Source organism: Lynx canadensis, chromosome D1 (assembly GCF_007474595.2).
Source record: "Lynx canadensis isolate LIC74 chromosome D1, mLynCan4.pri.v2, whole genome shotgun sequence".
In the NCBI taxonomy this organism is placed as follows: domain Eukaryota; kingdom Metazoa; phylum Chordata; class Mammalia; order Carnivora; family Felidae; genus Lynx; species Lynx canadensis.
The window spans coordinates 96,870,886-96,893,969 of NC_044312.2; the positions used below are offsets into that span (position 1 = coordinate 96,870,886).

Consider the following 23,084-nt stretch of genomic DNA (forward strand, 5'->3'; position numbering starts at 1 on the left):
ATAGCCAGAGCACACGTTTTTCAGAAAACTAAGGACACACAGGGCTTCTAAGTTTATCTTCCGTGAAGCATGTAAATAATCTCTCCAGAGGTTTTCTCGAAGTAAACCAGTTTGCTACTACCACACTCTTAAAGCCAGCCCCACCATGTGCATTTATTTCTAGTGGGCCAGTCCTGGGAGGGAGGAGATGTCTGTATTTTATCGACTCTTTTGCTTTTTTTTCTTGTTCTCTCTGCATTGGTTTTCTGTAGCAAACTTGTTGACATTATTGGTGCACTTAACCTCTTCTATCTTGTGATCTGAGAGATGACATTTCTTTTTAACGGGCTAGTTTTTTTCATCAGAGCAGTGAGGCTACTTTGCAGGTGATGTGGGACCCCCTCTCCTCCTAAGAAAGAAACTCTCAGGGGAATTGTGAGCTGAGCATCAGGCCTGGAGAAAGGCACAGCTGAGTACCAGTACTAGGCAGGAGAGGTGCTGGGACGGTCGTCGTATGCGCTATTTTCATCCTGTCCTTTCCACCGATGCCTAGTGTGTGACTTAGGGTAAGTCACTTGCCTTCAGATGTCTCCATTTTATCACGTTTGTTTTTATAATTTCTAGTAAGGACTAACTCTTTAACTGTGTTACAAAAACCAGTGAAAGAGATCCAGGGGGAAGGTGGGTGTTAGGTTGTCTAGACAACAACTCTCTAAACGTTGCTGAGGAAACTTCCTGGTTATCCAGGAATATATATATATACACACACATATATTTAAATGCCTCTCTTAAATTGGCTAAAAGCATGTAGGCATGTGGCTGGGAAAGGGAGGCTTCTGGAAAAGCTGAGCATCATGGAGGGGTGGGAATCTCGAGGTCATGCATTGATTCCTTTCATGAGCTACAGGAAACCACAGTGCAGCTCATGCTCCAGTGCTACTGGAGTTAAATCAGGGGGTGTAGAGAAAAGCGGGACCAGTAAACCCCCGTGAACCTTTCAGTGGCTCCTTTTTCTCATCTGTAAAATAAGGATGCTGACCTTGGGTTGTGAGGATTAAGTTAATACAGGGGAAGCACTTAAAATAGTGCCTGGCTTAAGCAACAATATTTATCAAGTTCCTGCTTTATCTGAGGTGCAGACCGGAGGGCTGGGACGCAGCAGTTAACAAAATAGGTGCGAACCTCGCCTGCGCGGTGCCTACGTTGCTCTGTGGGCAGCACGCGTTAGACGGTGAGCTGATGATCCTCCTCTCGGGTTGGGAATATTGGACACAGCGTTCAGTTCACTTACCCTTTCTCCTGGGGCATTTGCCGTTCACACTGAGAGCATGTACGTCTTTTGAGACATTCTTATATTGCTAACGGTTTATAGGTTGCTTCCTCTTGTCTCCGTTTTCTGTTTCCACCTAATTGCAGATTTTCTTCTCCTGTTCTAAACCCTATGGCGTGACTTAGAGAAAGAAAGGAATTTGGCATCTCCGGTTTTCATTTTCTTCTCTTCATCCCATGTTTTCTAGTTTTTTCTCTCTATCCTTTCTTTGATGATAACGCAGGTTTAAGCTCTTTATAGGAACCAACCATGCAACATGATGCCATGTGAGCTTTTAAAGAGCTTGTAAATGTGTATTAGCCCTTGGAAAAAACACTCTGTCTAATGAAAAACTCTGTGAACTTAGGCAAGCACCCTGTCTTCCCTTCAGAAAGTATTGCCCTGGACTTCAGCTTTCAGACCTGTTCCTTACATTTTTCTGATTACTGGGGAATCTATGCCGTGGCCATTTTCTTTGGTAACTATACGGAGAACTAACTGTATTAATTCTTTAATCACTGCCCGTAAATATAACGACTGAGACTGGAGATGAACAGAAGGAAATCTCTGCTTCGAAATAGACGAGAGGCACATATGTACGGGCCTTTGGGAGTTTTCCAGCCAGCTGTGTGGCAGGGTAGGATCTGAGTATTGGTCCGTGTGCTTGCTTGTTTTCCTACCCTTTGAGTGAGTGACTCATAGTTTTGGATGTGAGAATAAGATCTAGAACTTTTTTTTTTTTTTAAGCTTATTTATTTTGAGAGAGACAGACAGCCTGAGTGGGGAAGGGGAGGGGCAGAGAGAGAGGGAGACAGAGAATCCTAAGCAGCCTCCATACTGTCAGTGTGGAGCCCAGCACAGGTCTCAAACTCATGTGGGATGCTTAACTGGCTGGGCCACCCAGGCGCCCCAGATCTAGAACTTTTATAAATAAGCTATACGAAGGGGAAGCTGTGTATTTGAGTATTCACGCAGGGATGTGGCTGCTGCTGCCGTCCTTCAGAAATTCTTGGGAGCGTGCTAGGGAGACATGGCTTGGGGGACTGTGTAAAGCTTCTTCAACAAATCTCAGTGCCAGGAAAATGGGATTAAATTAAGAGATGGTTAACAAAAATGCTAGGCATGGAGAAAATTGGATTTGGAGGAGTAAGTCCTGTGCAGGCCACCAAGGGGAAAGCTCGTGAGCAAGTTTTCAAAGCCCTAAGAGGGGCGAGAAAGAGAAAAAGCGTTCATTGAGTATGGCAGAATTTCATAACTGTGTTTCTTGATATTAAGGTGATTTTTTTTCTTCCTTTTCACTATTTATGTGCTGGATAGAGACATTTAAAATTTTTTTTAATGTTTATTCATTTTTGAGAGACAGAGAAAGACACACAGAGAGAGAGAGAGAGAGAGAGAGAGAGCGGGCATGTGCGAGCAAGGGAGGGGCAGAGAGAGAGGGAGATACAGAATCCGATGCAGGCTCCAGGCTTGAGATGTCAGCAGAGCCTGACACAGGGCTTGGACTCATGAACCGCACAAGATCATGACCTGAGCCGAAGTCAGATGCTCAACCAACTAAGCCACCCAGGCGCCCCTGGATGGAGACTGTTTTAAACAAGACAAAATAACAACAAATCTGTGGATTCTAAATCCTAATGTTTTTTTTAGAAGGCTGAGAATGAGGGATAAGGTGAAAATAAAATTGAGATTAATTCCTAGCAAGAATTAGTGGGCTCTGTGTGAGATCCTAGAAAAGCAAAAATTTGTTCACTAGGGTGTGATACCTGAAATCTTGCACTGGGCAGTGGCTATATTTAAAATGGTTCTTAGTGGTTCTTAGCTGTTCCCCTGGTTAACCCTACTGGTTACGCCAAGCCTAATCCTGCTTTGTTGCTGCTCTTGGGAAAAAGGAGTTGTGACGTGGTGGATGGCATTCTGTCTCCTTAATCCATTCCAATTTTCCAAGCCACTTGGACCCATCTGCAGGATACCAGCCTACAGAAGCTCTGAGAATTCACAGAAACCCACTGCCCCAAGTCTGTAGGATTTATGGGCTGATTTCTTGAATGCTTGCCTGTAGGTGGGGGCTAGGAAATTCTGGTTTGTATTGTGGGCCCACCATCAAAGAGTTTTTAGTCTAACTGGGAAGATAAGTTTTTTTCCCTCTATAAAATAACAGTGGGACGGAGGATAATGCTGACTTTTGTGTAAAAATTGTCAGATGAATTAGAAAAGAAGGGCCTTGTATAGTTTCAAGGAGGAGGTGAACCTGGAAGGATTTTTAAATTAGTAACTTTTATGTATGTATGTATGTATGTATGTATTTATTATTTTAGAGTGAGGGAGAGTGTGAGCAAGGAAGGGATGAAGGGAAAGGGAGAGAGAGACTCTTAAGTAGGCTCCATGCTCTGCACGGAGCCCGATGTGGGGCTCAATCCCATGACCCTGGGATCATCACCTGAGCCAAGATCAAGAGTCAGACACTCAAGTGACTGAGCCACCCAGCCGACCCTAGTTTTATTTTTCAGAGCAGTTTTAGGTTTATAGGAAAATCGAGTGGAACGTAGACAGAGTTCCCGTTACCGCCTGTCTCCACAGATGCTCGGACTCCCCCGTATCGGCACTCTGCACCACAGTGATCCATTTGTTATGGTTGAACCTACACTGATACTTCATTATCATCCAGTCAATAGTTTATGGTTCACTCTTGGTGCTGTATATTCTCTGGGTTTTGACAAATGTACAATGACAGGTATCCACCATGTAACTATTTTTAATTTAATTCCATTGTGGTATAAGAGCTGACATTATAAGATTTTTTTTTTTTTTTTTTTTTTTTTTTTAATTTGTTAAGGTATGTTTTATGGCCCAGAATGTGGTCTGTCCTGGTGAATGTTGCATGTGAGCTTGAGAAGACTATGCAGTCTGCTGTTGGAGAAAGTTGTCTACAGATGTCACTTGCATGGTGCTGTTAAGTTCCACTGTGTCCTGACTGATTTTCTGGCTTTCGGATCTGTCCATTTCTGACCGAGGGTGTTAAAGTCTCCAGCTTTCATAGTGGAGCATCTTTTTCTCTTTAGGCTTGTGTCAGTTTCTGCTCCACATATTTTGATGGTCTTGTGTCGGGTGCATACACGTTCATGACTGTTGTCCTCTTGGGGTATTGATTGACCCCTTGATCATTATGTGATACCTGATTACCTCCTGGCTCCAGATTCTACTCTCTCTGAAACTGATACAGCTATTCCCACTGCTTTGGATCAGTGGTAGCATGGTGTATTTTTCTCCATCCTTCTACCTTTAATTTGTGTGTCTTTATATTTAAAGTGGGTTTCTTGTATTTATTTTCAAAGTTTACTTATTTATTTTGAGAGAGATAAAGTGGGTTTCTTATAGGCACGTGTAGTTGGGTTTTGGTCTCGATCCGCTCTCACGATCTTTTAATTGGTATATTTAGACCATTAACATTTAAAGTGATTATTAATATAGTTGGATTCATATTGGCCATATTTATTACTGTTTTCTAGTTTTTCCTTTGTTCCTCATTCCTTTTTCTGACTCCCACACTTTTTATGTCTTTTCTGGTTATAATTGAGTATTTACATGATTGCATTTTCTCTACTTTCTTAGCATGTCAATTACATTTGTTTTTTAAAACATTTCTAGTGGTTGCCCTCAGGTTTGCGCTATACATATCCATCAAATCCAAGTTCACTTTCTTTTTTTTTCTTTAAAAAAATTTTTTTTTATGTTTTATATTTGGGGGGGGGAGAGAGAGAGAGAGGGAGAGAGATGGAGGGAGGGAGGGAGAGAGAGAAAGTGTGAGCAGGGGAGGGGCAGAGAGATGGAGACAGAATCTGAAGCAAACTCTAGGCTCCGAACTGTCAGCACAGAGCCTGACGTGGGACTCGAACTCATGAGAAGTGAGATCATGACCTGAGCCGAAGTTGGACGCTCAACTGACTGAACCACCCAGGCGCCCCCCAAGTTCACTTTCATATTAACACTTTACTGCTTCATAGGCTGTGGAAGTACAGATCTTCCTTGACTTACGATGGGGATATGTCCTGTAAACCCATAGTGAGTTGAAAGTATTACAAGTTGAAAATGCACTTAATACAAATAAACTATTGAACATCATAGCTCAGCTTAGCCTATCTTAAATGTGCTCAGAGAATTTACATTGGCCTCCAGTGGGGCAAAATCATGTAATGCAAAGCATATTTTATATTCAAGTGTTGGGTATCTTGTAATTTGTTGAATCCTGTAGTGAAAATAAAAAACAGAATGGTTGTTAAGTGTAGCGGTCGTTGACCCTCACGGTCACGCGGCTGACCGGGAGCTCCTTGCCTCTGCCCAGCGTCACCGTATCACAGATCGCTAACCTGGGAGAAGATCCAAATTCACAATGCAAAGTATGGCTTCTACGGAATGTGTATTGCTTTCATATTATTGTAGAGTCAAAAACATGTAAGTCAAACCACCTTAAGTCTAGGAAACTGTCTATACCTAACATTAGCAACAGAATTTTATTTCCTCTTATCCCTTGTATCACTGCTGTCATTTAATTGATACATAAGCATAGGTAATGGAATACATTTGTTGCCATTATTACTTTGAACAACTTGTTAGATGAATTAAGAATAAGAAACATAAAAGTTTTGGGGCGCCTGGGTGGCTCAGTCAGTTGAGCATCTGACTCCTGATTTTGGCTCAGGTCATGATCTCACTGTTGCAAGATTCTCTCTCTCCCTCCCCTTCCCCCACTCATGTGCCTGCATGCACACACGTGCTCTCTCTCTCTCTCTCTCTCTCTCTCTCTCTCTCTCTCTCTCTGTCTCCAAAAAAAAAAAAAAAAAAAAAGAGACCAAGAGGTTTTTTTATTTTACCTTTACTTATTTCTTCTCTGATTCTCTTCCTTTCTTCATGTAGATCTGAGTTTCTGACCCATGTCGTTTTCTTTCTCTCTGAAGAACTTCTTTGAACATTTCTTGCCAGGCAGGACTACTGGCAACAAATCCTCTCAGTTTTTGTTTGTCTGAGAATTTCTCTATTGTTCAAAACTTCACTTTTGAAGGAGAGTTTTCCAGAGTACAGAATTCTAGCTCGGTGGGCTTTTTTTTCACTTTCAATATTTCTGAGGAGACGTTGCACATAATTGTCACCTGTGCTTCTCTATAGGTGAAGTGTTTTTTTCCCCTCTTCCTCCAGGATTTTTTAAAAATATTTGATTTTCTGAAGTTTTAGTGTGATACGGACGGGAAACAGGTGCAGTGCGTTTGGTCACTCTCCTGCTTGGTGCCCTCTGAGCTTCCTGGATCTGTGGTTTGGTGTCTGACATTAGTTTGGGGGAAACTGGTCATTATTGCTTTAGATATTGCTTCTTTTCCTTTTGTTTTTCTCCTGGTGTTTGTATTGCATATATGTTCCACCTTTCACGGTTGTCCCACAGGCTTTGGATTATTCTGTTCTGGTTTGTTGTCCTGCCTTCAAGCCCAGAGATCCTTTCCTCAGCCCTGTCCATCCCATACTGATGAGCCTGCCATAGGCCTTCTTCATTTCTAACAGTGCTTTTGATCTCTAGCATTTGTGATTCTTTTTTAGAATTTCCATCCCTCTGAATTTTGAGTGTAGAAGAGTCCTCTCTCAATTGTAAGGTATGAAAATTGAGATCTGGAAAGTTAAATGGCTTGTCAACATTTATTTACTATTTAATGGCAGAAGCCCAAATGAGAATCCTATCTGTTCGACTCTCGTACTCTTTCTACTACACGTATTAAAGTTGGTGCTGCAGACAAGCGTTGTAAGCTGTGGGCCGTCCTCCAGCTGATAGTCACGTCACTACTTATGCAGCACAATCCCTAGTTTCCCTGGGAGACTTACTGCTTTCATGCACTTTGGAATCATTTAATAAAGGCCTCTCTCACTTAATTTGAACATGTGGTATTATTAGTGGATACTGCCTTGGTGATTGAGAATCATGTTCTGTTTAGTTAATGACATTCAGAGAAACCTGTGTTGGAGAAAAGCCTTAACAGGTGAAACCCAACCTGATTCAAAGCCTGGGTACAGTTCTGGATTTATCCTTTAAGGCAGTCTGTGGTTTCATCAGAACTATGATGAAAAGAACACCGACTTCAGAGTTAGACAAAGTGGTTTTGAATTCTGGATCTGTCAGGTTAAAAGCTTTGTGATGGCAGACAAGTTACTATTAATCTTTCTGAGCCTTGTTTTCTTGTCTGTAGACATATGTTAATTATAGGATTGTTGGGAGGATGAAGTGAAAAAGTATAAACTATATTTAACTGATTCTTCTCAGACCTATATTTTTTCACATTTTAAAATCTCTGATGTCACAGGGCGCCTGGGTGACTCAGTTGGCTAAGCATCCCACTCTTGATTTCGGCTCAGATCATGATCTCACGGTTTGTGGGATTGAGCCCCGCATAAGGCTCTGTGCTGTCAGTGTGGAGTCTACTTGGGATTCTCTCTCTCTCTCTCTCTCTCTCTCTCTGTCTCTGTCTCTGTCTCCCCCTCCCTCCCTCCCTCTCCCCTTCTCTCCCCCTCATGTGCATGCACACACACCCACTCTCTCTCTCTAAATAAATAAATGTTAAAATCAAATAAAGTCTCTGGTGTCAGCTTTGTGTTACAATTGATAATGTTTTAGTGTTGTGTCATACCTTGAGAACTTTTTCTTAGGGTTATATAACATAATGGTGCATCTTATAATTCTTGGTGGCAGGCAGCTATCCCACATTAACACAGATGCACAAATCCTAAACAAAATCATAACATTGAATCTGGCAGCATATAAAAAAAGGATACTGTGTCATGACTAAGTGAGATGAGGAATGTAAAGTTGATTTGACATTGAAAAAAATTAATCAGTGTAAATTACCACATTAACAAACTGAGGGAGAAAACCCATCTCATCATCTTCTAAATGTAGAAAAAAACATTCGATAAAATTCAACGATTCTTGAGAAAAACTCTCAGCTAAATGAAAAATAGAAAGGAACTTCTGCAATTTGATGAGGGATATTTATGAAAAACCTACATCTAACATACTACTTAGTGATTAAATATTGAATGCTTTCCCCTAAGATTGGGATCATGTGAAGGATGCTCACTCTTACCACTTGTATTCAGTATTGTACTGAAGGTCCTAGGCAGTGGAGAAGGAAAATAAAGACATAAAAATTGGAAAAGAAAATGTTAACATGTCTTCATTTGGAAATGACATGGTGGTATAATCAGAAAAGCCAAAGTAATCTACAAACTATTGAACTAATAGGTGAATTTAACAAGATTATAGAACACAAATGATTTGGCTCTAAAAAATAGACAGATTTTTACTTTGTCCAATGTTTTCTTGTGGTATAGATGGTAGTCTTTTGTGATCTTCTGTAACCTAGCTAGAAGTAGAATCAAACTATTGATTTTATTATATATATTTCGTAGTTGTTCACCTTCCTGGATTTTATCCTTACTGTGCAGATTACTAGCTCATGCTCTTGATTCTTCTAGATATAAAGTCCTATCATCTATAAACAATGATTGCTTTATTTAAGGTCATGAAGTTCATATTATGGTCTTCACAGAAGAGGACAGTATCAGGAGGATATCTAGGAGAATATAAAAGAAAACTCTACTAACAATTGCCTAAGGAAATTAGGGTTTACAGGTCTCACACTACACTTGATCTTAGCCAAAAGGCCGAGAAGCGATACAGGTCTCACACTAGAAGAAATGCGGAAGTAGCTCATCCAGGACAATTGTAGTGATTCAGTGATGCTGCGAGGGAAGCAGGTTTCTTTCTGTATTTCTGCTCTGTCACCACGTCAGCAGGCTGGCCTTTTCTTTTCAGTTACAGTACATCTGCTTCAATCCCAGCCAGCCATGTTTGCATTCTAGGCAAGCAGGAGAGAGAGGGCCAAGGGAAAAGACCAAAAGCTTGTAGCAAGACTTTAACTTTTTTATTTAGGAAAGCACACCTTGTTTGCGTTGCCGCAGAAAAGGCTGAACTATTTTGTTAGTAAAGATGAGGAGGTAAAGGATGTTGGGAAGGCAACTATTGTCGATCACAAGGACTAAGTAATCTGGACTGTGAAAATTGGGGTAATGGGAAGGGCCCTGCCACTAACTTGTGTGTGTACAGTCTCACTGAGTATTGCTGAGATTTAACAGTTGGGAGTTTTGTTTTATTTGTTTATGAAAAAAATTATTTTGTAGCTGGTTACTTTAGTGATCTTCCTTACTAGTTCTGATAGGTTTTTAGCTGATTCTCTAAGTTTTATGAATAGCCAGTCTATGGAAAGCTCTTGGATTTCTTTTCAAATTCCTTTCTTTTTTCTCTTTTCTTATTAATTACTACTTGTTTTCTGAACTTTGTTTCATTCTTTTCCAGATGATCAAATTGGGTGGTTGCTTTATTTTTGAACAGTAATTCTGTGTTTACAAGCAGGGTAAAATTAAATATGAGACTAGAACCCATTGAAATTTAGAAATGTTTGAGGGCTCAGTAGATTTCATGTCTGAGCTTTTTAATAAAAAGTAGCTATGTGTTTTCTCTTTTAAATAGATGAGATATATGATTGGGCTTCTACTTAACATTTAAGGCAAATGTCATGTTTTTTATTTAGTAAAATTATTAGTGGGGAAAGAAAATGTTTTAATATTTCCACAAGCCACAAATCCCCATGGGTTTAAGGATTTTTTCTTTTTTTTTTTTTTTGAGAGAGAGAGAGAACGTGCGTATGTGTACGGGAGTGGAGGAGGGGCAGAGGGAGAAGGCAAGAGAGGTGGAGCTTAATTATCCTCCCTGGGAATGCAGACAAACATAGTGACTTGCTTCTGACAAATAGAATATGGAATGGGGACAGTAACTTTACAGTGGAGAAGCCAGCAGACCCCACCTTAACCAGGTGATCAGGGTTCATTTCCCCATGATAAGTCATGTTGATAGCGTATGTCCCTTGATACGATGTGAGAAGAAGGGCATATCACCTCTGGAGCATCCTCCAAAATCCATAACCTCAGTCTCATGATTAGAAAACATCGGACTGACCCAAACTGAGGGACATTCTACAAAATGCTTGACGAGTACTATTCAAAACTGTCAAGGTCGTGAAAGACCAGGAAAGACTGAGAAACTTTCTCAGATTGGAGGAAACTAAGGAGACATGACAACTAAATGCAATGAGGCCTCCTGGACTAGATCCTGGAACAGAAAAGGACCTTAAGGGAAAACTGGGGAAATCCATAAAGAAAAAGTCTAGTGAATGGAATTAACTACATGTGAACTTCTTAGTTTTGATCACTGTGCCATGGTGAAGCAACATGTTAACGAAAGGGGAGCCTGAGTCAGGGATGTTTGGGAACCCTCTGTACTACCATTGTTTCTTGAGGTCTCAAATTATTTCAGAATAAAGTTAAAAAGAAAGCAGTTACCACTTTGCATGGTAAAGAAACAAAAAAGGATTTACACCTACCAAAAAACCGCAGAATGACTTCTGATGCTGTTACGTAAACAGATGTCTGTGCTTTTGTGAGCATGATAGACGTGGGTTCCTATGGTGCTGTGTTCAGGTAATTGAGATGAGGGGACTAGGAAACTTCACTGGATGGTGGAAGAGTGTCCCAGAGGTATTGGACTTTCAGGTGGAGGTTGCATCTGGAGAGGGCAAATACAGCAGCTCATGAACAAGGGAGTGAAAAAAACACTCTTGTATTTTATGTTGTAAATTATCCTAAATGCAATGAAATTAACAGAGTAAATATTTTAAGTGAAGGAAAAAATGGAGTGCTGATAAATCCTAGGTATATTAATCCTTTTCTTAAGAAATTTTATATTATTTTTTTATTAGAATTTTTTTAATGTTTATTTTTGAGAGAGAGAGACAGAGTGTGAGTGGGGGAGGGGCAGAGAGAGAGGGAGACAGAATCCAAAGCAGGCTCCAGGCTCTGAGCTGTCGGCACGATGCGGGGCTCAAACCCATGAACCATGAGATCATGACCTGAGCCAAAGTTGGACAGTTAACTAACTGAGCCACTAGGCACCCCAGAAATTTCTTTTTATTTTAAAGAAAGTAAATTCTATTTATTATTGTTTGTTTAATCATTGAGTGAAGGTGTATTACCTGTTTGTGAACTTTCTCTGCTCTAGAAAAACCTTCAGTCCAGGAGAAGTGCCTCTGAGGGGTTTGGCTGATATATATATATATATATATATATATATATATATATATATATTTTTTTTTTTTTTTTAACATTTATTTATTATTGAGGGACAGAGACAGACCATGAGCAGGGGAGGGGCAGAGAGAGAGGGAGACACAGAATCTGAAGCAGGCTTCAGGCTGTCAGCACAGAGCCCAACGCGAGGCTCGAACTCACAAACCGCAAGATCATGACCTGAGCCGAAGTCAGATGCTTAACCGACTGAGCCACCCAGGCGCCCCGGTTGATATTCTTTTCATGTAACTCTTATGTTTATAAACATAGAGAGTAAGCAAAAGGAAAAACAAAAGTAGTCCTGCTGACAGTAATTGTCAACTAGAAATCAGGATGCTTGGGTTATCATTTGACATCACCGCTGAGTTTTTAGCTGTCAGGTAGAGACGACCTGAGCCTGTCTCTGCTGCCTCCAGGATGTGACACGGTTGTCCAGGAAGGGCCCCCTGCTCCGGCGCTGTCACCTCTCCTGTAAGGCAGTGAGGGAAAGAACCCGTGTAACCCTGAGCGTGCTGCCCAGGAGGCTTGGGAAAGGCAGGAACGCGCGTGGGGTCCGTTTTGTCGCAGCAAACAAACGAAAAGGAGATAGTGAGCCTTTGGTCCCTGTGTTTGGAAAGACTTGGAATCCCTTTGGCAGTTCTGAGATTCATCTTCAGACACAGCTTTGAGAAATTAATGTGTGGGGCGTGAAAATACCTTGCAGCCCTTCACCGGAAAGGAACGGTTCCGTCGGCGTTAGCACGCTGAGAGAATCTCCCGTGGCTCAGATCTCTTGAATGTCCTGCGTGCTCAGAGGCAGACGTGCTTTCGCACTTTTAACGGTACGGCTGTTCCTTCAGCTTTTTGAGGGAGAAGGTGAATGCTTTATTTAATGTTTGGGTTCTCTGAGCTTCTTGAGCCTGTGTGTTGTTGTTTTTCATCCATTTTGGAAAATCATTTAAATGAATACATCTGTTTCCTGGTTTTCCACCCCATCTCCTAGGGCTCCAATAGCTGGCATGACAGAACATTCAATACCATCCTGCAGTTCTTGGATCTCTGTTTTCTTCCACACCTTTTCTTCTGTGCATTTCAGTTTGGATAATTCTCCATTTTCAAGTTCGCTGTTCTTTTCCCCTCCTGTTTCCAGCGGGCTGATAAGCTGGTTGAAGGAATTCTTCATTTATACTACATTTTTACTTCTGGCCTTTCATTTGGTCATTTTTGTATAGTTTCCGTCTCTCTATTGAATATTCCCGTCTGTTGACGCAACTTGTCTCCCTTCTTCCCCAGATTCTGTAACATATTAATTGTAGTTATCTTAAAGTTCTTGTGTAATAATTCCACAACAGCTTGGTCATCTTTGGTCTGGTTCTATTGGCAGCTTTATATCATGACAGTGGATTGTTTTCTGGTAAATTTTGATTGGATGATGGATACTGTGTAGTAAAAACACCCTAAAGTAGACGTCGTATTCAGAAATGGGCACAAGGCTGACGGGCCTAGTGTGTCACAGGCCGCGTTTGGGTTTTCTGCTGCCTGGCTCGCCTTCACACACCTGGACTTCAGATGTTGCCGGTGGCCAGCCGCTGCCTTGTTCTCAGTGTGGGCCAGTGTACTGAGGTTTTCCTCAGAGTTAGCCTCACCCTCTGCTTTGAGCAGGCCCCGCCTGCCTGTGCCCTCAGCGACGGACTCCCGTTGCTTGTATGTGGTGCTGGGCTAACGGTGGGGACGGTGGGATTCTCCCTTCTCCCGGTCCAGCGGTAGTCTTGAGCAGACACGTTTGCAGGGTGTTAGAGGTGGGGCTTCTCAGGTTCTGCTCCTCCTCCCTTTGGAAGCCCTATTTTCTTCCGTACCTGGGAGAGGTCTCGGGTTAGGGAGAGTTTCCTACCCCGCCCGTGGGGGCCGAGGCTTCTGCTTTGCCCTCTCCCTCAGTGGTGGTCTGGAGGGAGCTGAAAGGGTTCCTACCCAGCCCCGGTGGCTGGCTGCCTTTCCACACCTGCCCCACAGCCAGTACGTCTGTGATTGTATCTTGAGTATGGGAGGGCTTCCTGCTCCTCCCCCAGCCCTTTAAGGCTTTGCTTTGGATGGAAAGAAGTCCAGGAAATGGGCAGAGTGTGTGCCTGTGTGCCACTGGGGCGGCCTCTCTTTGATTTCCTTCCCGGCCACAGTCCTTCTCAGGAACGTCCAGCAGGAAAGAGCTTGCAAGGGATTGCTGACTCCCCTTGTGCCTAGAGCTTCCCAGCAGTCCTGCTAGCCGACACTTTTTAAGAATTCGTTAATACTTTAGCTGTTTTCTTTGGTGGCTTTTACTGCAGCATCTCTACCTTCTGTGATCTTCCGAAGCTGGAATAATTTGTCCCATCTTTCCTAGAGGAGCTTGTCACCCTTTGAAATCCGAATTCCCTGATTGCCTTATGACCACAGCCCTCTGACGGGCCTAAAACAAGTTATGATGTTGGTGGGTTATTGGTTGTGTTTTCTCACTGTTATGGTGGAGTCTGTGTTCTTGTGGCTTTCTGCCTCTTACACGGAAGCAAATACTTTATGTTGTGAGCACCCACTGGATTGGGGGCAGGGGAATAGAGCAGTATCCGGACAAGTTCTGATCCGTAGGTACCTGCTGTTGTTGGGTGTTTGGACAGCATTATCACTTGGAATCTGGGACAGAAGCATAACCGGCTGATTTGTTGTTTGTTTTGTGTGCGTGTGGTTTTCATTAGAAAACTCCAGTATACTAGAACGAAGCCATCAACATGGGTCACATTCTGGAGGTTCTGATGAGAAGGACCGTTCAGAGTTGGCTGGTTACTGAGAAGGCACTGAGAGCCATTGTTGTACTTTTGGGGTGAAGATGCTCTTGGACCACTTTGGGGTAATTGAGGGGTTCTTCTACATAAACCTTGCACAGTTAGCTATCCCGACCACTCCTAGGTAGCAAACTTACATGGCATAGTTTTTAAAAAAAAAAAAAAATTTTTTTTAATGTTTATTTATTTTTGAGAGAGACAGAGCATGAGCCGGCGAGTGGGAGAGGTAGAGAGAGGGAGACACAGAATCCGAAGCAGGCTCCAGGCACTGAGCTGTCAGCGCAGAGCCTGATGCGAGGCACGAATTCACAAACTGTGAGATCATGACCTGAGCTGAAGTCGGTCATTTAACTGACTGAGCTACCCAGGCGCCCCTACATGACATAGTTTTAAAACTGTTTATCTCCCTCACGGTCTATACCTAGTCTATATAGTCTACACTAAGCATAATGTGTGGGACACTGTTAGTCCTGTTTCTGCCTTGATGTCCCAGCTAGGAATGGATTTGCCTTCTTTTCCCTCAAATCCACATCCCCCATGTCTCACCTTTTAAAATTCTGTATACAAGATGTGATCATTCTTATTAAACGATGGCTTGGCACTTACAAGGTTTGGAGATTTCCATGAGGTACCTGTAGTCCCCATGCTGCCTCGGGCCTCTGAGGGTTGGTGCCAGGTGGGTTCAGTCTTCCGGCAAGTGTGTGCCTGCCTCCTCTTTGACAGGCACCGTGCCGAAGGTGGGGACTTCGTGGTGAGCAAAGCCGGGTGTGTTCCCTCTCTCCCAGTTTCTGGAGAAGGACCATCTTCTTCCTTGGAAGCTTGGAGGTTAAGCTAGAAGGGACGTGTTAATGGCTGTACTTTTCAGTATAAAGTTCTGTCACTCCCATGTGATGTGTTTTTATTATTTCTGACTCTCTGATATGTTGGATTTCTTCACTGCCTTCAAGAATTGAGATGAGTGGAGTGTGACACTGGGGTCCCGTTCTGTCACTCCTCTTCCCCTCCCCGCGTTCTCACTCCAAAACGGTGTGGAATGTATTCTAATGTAAGTGACAAAGACCCTGAGGGAACAGGACGGGTGGGAGTGTTGAGGACAGAGCCAACAGTTTCCAATTGTCTGTTCTGCACTAGTACCCAGTGAGGAGCTTTGTAAACATCATCGAATCTTTACGGCTTCCTGACCTAGGTGGTATGCTTTCTGTCTTACGGATGCAGAAAAACCGGAGGTTAAGTAACTTGAATTGTGCTCATAGCCATGGCTTTTCAACAGTGCTGCACTGGCTTCCTTTAAACACTGGTTATTGCTCATCCTGGTGGCTTTATGTTACTGAAAATCAAAGCAATTAATCACATTTAGCTGATGTATAAACCGAGGTAGCAATTTTAATTTGATACTTATGATAGTTTTAAGTGGGCCCAATTCCAGATCTGTAGGAACTTTGTAATTCTCAGGATTGGAAGCGTCGTAAGAACTTTGTAGTTCTTATGCTTTGAAATCTGCATGTTTTATAAAATTACGGAGGCATATGTATAATGAAGAAAGGTTAGATGGTTTGTCCGAGATTACGTTGGTATGACCAATGCCTCTGTGACTTAACTCTTCCAACTGTGCAGCTCCCACGGCTTAAGTGACTGAGAAATTTGCATAGATGCTGAAGAGACCCTCATTTAACTTTTCGGGTAGTGATAAATGTGGCCCCTGTTTTGGGGGAAAAAAGGAAACCAAAACATAATAAGCATTTGCTTACTGAATGGGAGCATTGCCAGCATAGTTGAAAACTCCTTCCCCTCTGCTGACAAGTGGCTGATACTGAGTCCTGGAGGGGCCATAAATTATAATGCCTTCTAAATACTACAAGGTGTTACCGAGGTCCTGCAGAAATAATTAAGCCTGAGAAGTTCACTTATCCTCAGGCTGAGACACTTGAGCTATGATTATGTGCAAAGCTTGCTTCCTTTCCGAGTGAACTACAATTTGGTGGACAGGACGAGATGATTTGAGACATCTTAAATTAGAAGCTTTGTCCTATGGTTGTGCCTTTGGCTGGTATGCTAGATGGATCTGTTACCGATCATTGTTTCCTATAAATCCCAAAGGCTACCGTCTCCACTGTGATTGAATGGGAACATAAAGCTTTGGAATGCTTACGTTTGAGTGTGGTTTGAGTGCGATTTAAAATGAAAGAATACATAATGGACTTGTTGGGGTAGAAAAGGAGGTGAATATTTAAGATGTGTGTGTTTTTGTGTGGGCTCATGCTTCGTAGTGAATTTTCACACCTTTCAGTTTCTTGAGAAAGGATCGTCTCCTAAAACTTAGTGTGGCTGGTACTCCTTATACTCTAGAACAGGGTGGGAAAAGCCCTGGGCTTGAGTTGTGACTCTACCACTTAACATCTTTGGATCTTGGTTTCCTCACATAGAAGAGGAAACTGCCACAGATAAGTGACATGCTGGTTATAAACAGCAAATGAGATCATGCCTACCAAAGTGCTTTGCAGCAGGTCAGACATCCTCACACCTACAAGGAACTCATAGTCTAGCTGGGGAGAGAAAAGCTATCATCTGAAATAACAGGAAGACCATTCTAGAATAGAACATAGCAGAAACAACCTGTAAGGTAACGGCTGTAAGTGCTGTGGGATTTCATGGTAAGGAGAGATTGTTGGTGTTTGGGGTGATCAGTGAAGGTTTCCCAGGGAAGGTGGATTCTTTCAGGTCTCATAAAATGTAAATATTTTGACTGGATGATGGGCAGGACAGCAGTAACATGACTAAGCAGGAATGAAATTGGAGTGAGTAGGGTATATCTAAGAAGCAGTGGCAGGCAGCCAGCCACGAGGCTTACCCAGATGGCAGACTACAGCACAGCATAAGCCAGGTGCTCTTGGTAGCTAAACCTGTGTCAGCTTCTCTTTGAGTAACAGAAATTCTCTTTGTGAGGCTTTGCTTCATTCTTATACTTAGTGGAGAGAGTAGTCATCATATACTTTCCTTAATTATTGGAGCACTTACTGGGAAACAGAACAAAAGTCAGCAGGTGTAGACTAGAAAGTATCTTTTTCTTCTACCTGTTTTAGTTGTATTTCGAATTTCTCTTGTCCCATTTTCAAATGTCCCCTCTCTTGCAGAACTCCTCATGGCCTCTGATTCCGAGTGGAATCACAAGTCTGAATGAAGCCGGACGGGTCACGTAGACTGGCGTCTTGCTTTCTTGGGGACTGAATCTGAACTCTGCTTGGACGAGAAAACTGTCTTCTTTCAAAAAGCCACACTGGGCTGTGACAGAGTAGCTAGTATTAGAGTAACCCTCCTCCTAGGAAAAGAAAAAGAAGTATCAAAGCTTATTAAAATACATAGAGCAACAGTTGAGAGGCATTGGAGAGCCATCAGCACAGTCAGTTCTTGAGGGACTGTGGCTCCTGGAGGAAGGGACTCACGCTGGGCGGCATGTTCCCTTGAGCTTTTTCCCTGAGGGCACTTTCTAATTCACAGTCTGTACATCTGGAGTCTGAGCAGAAAGCAGCAGCCCCCTAGGGCCGAGAGGTTGGAATTAGGGGTACCCCAAAGTGTCGGGGACATGAAGGACAAAATCCCTGGAAGACGGGAACCACAGGAAGTAAGCAAAAATTGGGCATGTGGCCTTCCCTTGAAGTGTTTGCCAACTCCTGAGGTGAGCAGAGCAAGACTGTAAGAATCCCTGCAGAAAGAAGCATCTGGGAGCCTGACAAGCTGTGCAAACATCCCAGCCACCGTATATAGTACTGGTGAGATGGAGCTTGGTATCCCAGGCTGCCAGGATACAGGGGACCTGGTGGACACTCCAGGCTTTACTTGAAGGCCCCAGAGGGCCCCACTACAAGAGAAAGGGAAAGCCAAGAAAAGTTAGCCCCAACAAAAGGTAAAGTCACCCACTGATAGGATTAAAGTGGGCTGACTGCCTTCGCTGTGCCCTCCAGAAGAAATGTTACACTCTTGGGAGGAAGATAATTTGATACATCCAGAACCGCTACAGTTTTTAATACAGAATGTTTGGTGTCCAATAAAAAATTAAGAGGTACATTGGGAATGGAAACCAGATGACCAAAACGAAGAGTAAATACAGATAGTAGACAGAGACCCACAGGTGATTCAGATGTTGGAGTTACCAATCAGGAACTATGCTCAATAAAATAAGAGAATTGCAACAAAGATATGAAATCTACTTTTTAAAAAGTCGAATGGAAATTCTGTAACTGAAAAACATATGAACTAAATGGAGAAGTGAATATATGGGTATGATAGCAGTATAGACACACACACACACACACACACACACACACACACACAGGACAGAGGATTATTAGACCAGGAGAAAAATTAGCAGAAAATACCCAGATTGCAGCACAGACAAGAGAATAAGAAACCTATGGGGCATGGTGAAGACATTTCTGTCCATGTATCTGGAGTCCTAGAAGAGAGTGATAGAACCAATATTTAAAGAAATATTGGCTAAGGTTTTTCTAAAACTAGTGAAAGACATCACACCACAGGGTGAAGAAGCTCTAACCTCAGTGGGGTTAATACCATGAACCACACCTAGGTACATCATAGGCGAACTATTGTAAGCTGAAGACAGAGGGCAAAGTTTTGAAATAACACATGCTCTCAGACTATAGTGCAATCAAAGTAGAAGTCAGTAACAAAAAGATAAATAGAAAATCCCAAAATGTTTGGAGATTAAACGGTATACTTCTAAAAAGTTCATTTTTTTTTACCTAAACTATAATGAAAATGACATACAGTTTTGTAGGATGCATTTAAAATAGTGGCGTAGAGGTACATTTATAGCTTTAAATGCATATATTAGAAATGAATAAAGATTAAAATCAGCAATCTAAACTTCAATCTCAAGCTAAATGCAGGGCACCTGGGTGGCTCAGCCGGTTAAGCATCTGACTTCGTCTCTGGTCATGATCTCGCAGTCCGTGAGTTCAAGCCCCACATCGGGCTCTTCTCTGACAGCTTGGAGCCTGGAGCCAGCTTCAGATTCTGTGTCTCCCTCTCTCTCTGTGCCCCTCCCCTGCTCGTGCATGTGCTCTCTTTCTCTCTCTCTCAAAAATAAATATTTTAGGGGCGCCTGGGTGGCTCAGTCGGTTGAGCATCCGACTTCAGCTCAGGTCATGATCTCACAGCTCGTGAGTTCAAGCCCCGTGTCAGGCTCTGTGCTGACAGCTTGGAGCCTGGAGCCTGCTTCAGATTCTGTGCCTCCCTCTCTCTCTGCCCCAACCCACTTGCATTCTGTCTGTCTCTCAAAAATAAACATTTAAAAAAATAAAAAAATTAAAAAAAATAAATATTTTAAAAAATTTAAAAAAGAAGCTAAATGCAAGATGAATTAAAGTCCCCCCAAATAGAAGAAAGGGAATAAAAATAATAGCAGACAAGATAGAAAGATAAGAAAAAAAAAGTATGATAAAGAAAATCAGCAAAACCAAACATTGGTTTTTTTGAAGAGATTAATAAAGTTGATAAACCTCTGGTAAGAGGAAATGCAAAGAGAAGACACAGATTATCAACATGAGGAATGAAAAGTGGTATATTACTGCAAATTCTACAACGCATTGAATAGATTTAGTGCAATAAATTTAACAACTGAGATGAACACATTTCTTGAAAAATACTACTTTTGAAGCCGACACTCACTAAAATACGCATAATCCTGTGTGGATGAAAGAGGACTAATCATGATTTAAAACCTTCACACACCAAAAAACACCTAGCCCAGATGGCTTTTAGGTGAATTCTTCTAAACCTTTCAAGAAAGAAATAATGCCAACCTTGCATTAAATTTCTCAGGGAATAGAAAAAGAAGGAACACTTTCAACATTTTATGAGGCCAGCATAACCTTGGCAGCAAAATCTGACTTAAATGTTCTAACTGTTGACAAAAGAAACCAGGCACAAGAGAATAAGTACTGTTTTGATTCCATTTGTATGAAGTTCAGTAGCAGGCACAATAGAAATCAGAATAATGATTACTCTCGGATGATTGAGAAAGTGCCTGGGAAGCATGAGGGAATCTTCTGGGGTTGCTGGAATGTTCTATACCTTTATATGGGTAGTAGTTATAAGAGTATGTACGTACCTAAAAAATCATTGAATTGTAAACTTTAAGGTTTGTACACTTTATCTAAAAAAGGACTATAACTTGTTCTGCTATAATGTGTTGCTATCATCGGACATAGTTTCTCTTATATTCAGATTGAATCCAATGTGCACTTCACTTGCTTACACTGTTTTGACTGTATTTGATAAACTATTCCAGCACTATTCTGCTGCAGCTGGCTTGAACAGCAGGGAACGTTTGCTGTAGGCTCTTTCCCTTTGGGAATAAAGGAATTACCCAGACCCAGAGGTGGCTGTGATGGAGCATCTAGTTCTTCACTCTGTCTCGCTTGCTTACTTAATTCAGTGTTGTTTTCTTTACAGGCACGGTGGTTCTGGGAAGCGTACTTCCAGTCAATTAAAGCCATTGCCCTGGCCACTCTGCAGATCATCAATGACCGCATATATCCATATGCTGCCCTCTCCTATGAAGAATGGAATGACCCCCCCACTGTGGTGAGTGAATTCCGCTGCTAACCATGTCAGCCATGGTCCAGATGTCAAGATGGGACAAAGAAAGACGTCCTGAGTTTGTAAAGATTATTTAAATTCTAGCTATCTAAGATGAGGCTGTGCTTGGGGTCTGACAAAGTCAGCTTAATTCTGAAATGATAACAAAAGTCAAAAATACAGAAGCAGCAGCTTCTAGTTTGTTTTCAGTGTGGTTAGGAAGACGGTGTGCTTATTTATTGCAGAGGTAAATGGAGAGGCCTGGCTCTTGTTGGAAATCAAACGCTTCCCGATGACTTTTGCAGTTGTAGTGCGTAGAACTCTTGAAAAGATTCTATAGGCAGCATAATAATAATAGCTTATATTTTGAATGCTTAGTCTCTGCCAGGGACAGTGCTAAGTGCTTTGCATGGATGATTTCAATCAGCACTGCCATCACTGTGTGAGGAAAATAATCAGCAAAAGCAATCTAGAGACATTATGGATTGCCACAGTCAAAACTTGCTCACGATTGTCCTTTCAAAAGACTATACCAATTAATACTACTACCGACAACATTTTGGTTATTTGGGCTCTCCCTGCCTTCCGTAACCCTGAATGCTTGAATCTGTGCTCATCTGCTAGGTAAAAAATGATCTTACATGTGTGTATTTTTCAAGTGGAAGGTTGATATCTCTGTTAGTTTCTCCCAGAATATAAATACAAATCCTGTTTGTATTTTGTTGGTCACATGGAATTTTTAGATTGTTTTAGGCATTTATTCATTCAGTAGGTATTTACTGAGTGCCCACTACCTTCTACCTTCTAAACAGTGTTCTTGGTACTTGAAGTGTATCAGTGAACAAAGCAGAGAAGATCCATGCCTTTGGGGAGTTTACACCGCAATGGGTCTTGCTATCTGGAAGCAAGATTTATCTTTCTAGTTGAATTTTAAAGTTTTCTTTAAAAAAAAGTTTTTTAAGTGTTTTATTTATTTTTGAGAGAGAGAGAGAGAGAGAGAGAGAGAGACAGAGACAGAGTATGAGTGGGGAGGGGCAGAGAGAGAGGGAGACACAGAATCCAAAGCAGGCTCCAGGCTCTGAGCTGTCAGCGCAGAGCCTGATGCAGGGCTCGAACTCGTGAACCATGAGATTGTGACCTGAGCCGAAGTCGGATGCTTAACCAACTGAGCCACCCAGGCGCCCCAGAATTTTAAAGTTTTCTTTATATCAGTTCTTCACAATTCCTGATTAATTTTTTCTAATTTTACCTTTCTTATTCTCTATAAAGGAATACTTTCTGATATTATAGTTTCTAACTAGTTACCATTGTATAAAGACACATTATTGTTTTTTTATATAAATTTTGTTAAGTATTCTTTTACTGAGTTCTACAATTTTTTCACTTTTATTTAGTTGATTCTCTTGTTTTCTAAATCTGCAATCATATGTGCAAATGCTGACTTTCCCTCTTTTTCCCAATACTTAAACCTTTTATGGTTATTACTATTTTTTTTTATCTAAACACGTTGGCTAGTACATTCAGCACAATGCTAATTGATGAGCTGAGTGTTAAAAGAGAAAGGAGGTGTTATCTAGTCCAAGAAAGGGGGGATATTGGTCCCATGCAGAAGGAACAGCAGATCCAGAGGTTCAGAGGCGCTGGAGAACGTGTGGGTTTAAGGAACTTCTGGTTGGGTCTGCAAGGAGGTCAGTGTGGCAGGACTGGCAGAGGCTCACAAGGGAGAGGCCAAAGACGAAGCCTGGAGAGGGCCCCAGTCACAGAACACCTCAAATGTCTTGGAGGTGTTGGCCTGTTATCTGTGGGTTATTTAAGCTGGGAAGTTAAGTGGGGAGATTGTATTTTGGGCCAATCAGACATCAGTGTGGAGAATGGATCCCTCACAGTGGGACGGGTTGAGAGCAGAGGCAGGGGCCTATTTAAGGAATCCAGGTGAGAATTAGTAGGGGGCAGTTTGAGGGACCACAGGAAGAACTGGCTATGCTAACTGGCTGGTGAGTGAGAGCAGTTAGGGAGAGTGAGGCATACGGGGTATTTTATCCAGATAGGGAGTGTGGGCACATGGAGGTTGCGGGCAAGCGTGCTACTCGAGTCCAAACTCAGTCTGACTGCAGGGCCTTCCAGTCTGGCTCCAGCCTGCCTTTCCGGTTTTATTCCCTTCTGTTCCCCTTTAGGGAGTTCTGGGTTTCTGC

The 23,084-nt window shown here is 42.2% G+C and overlaps 1 protein-coding gene across 1 annotated transcript in view; it reads left to right on the forward strand.

Annotated features, from left to right (window-relative positions):
• The window catches only part of EXT2 (exostosin glycosyltransferase 2), a 147,287-nt gene that overhangs the window by 50,290 nt on the left and 73,913 nt on the right, over window positions 1-23,084 (forward strand). Inside the window, exon 8 of the mRNA XM_030330822.1 lies at window positions 20,767-20,898. Coding sequence (XP_030186682.1) covers window positions 20,767-20,898 — 132 coding nt within the window. The remainder of the gene's footprint in view (window positions 1-20,766; window positions 20,899-23,084) is intronic.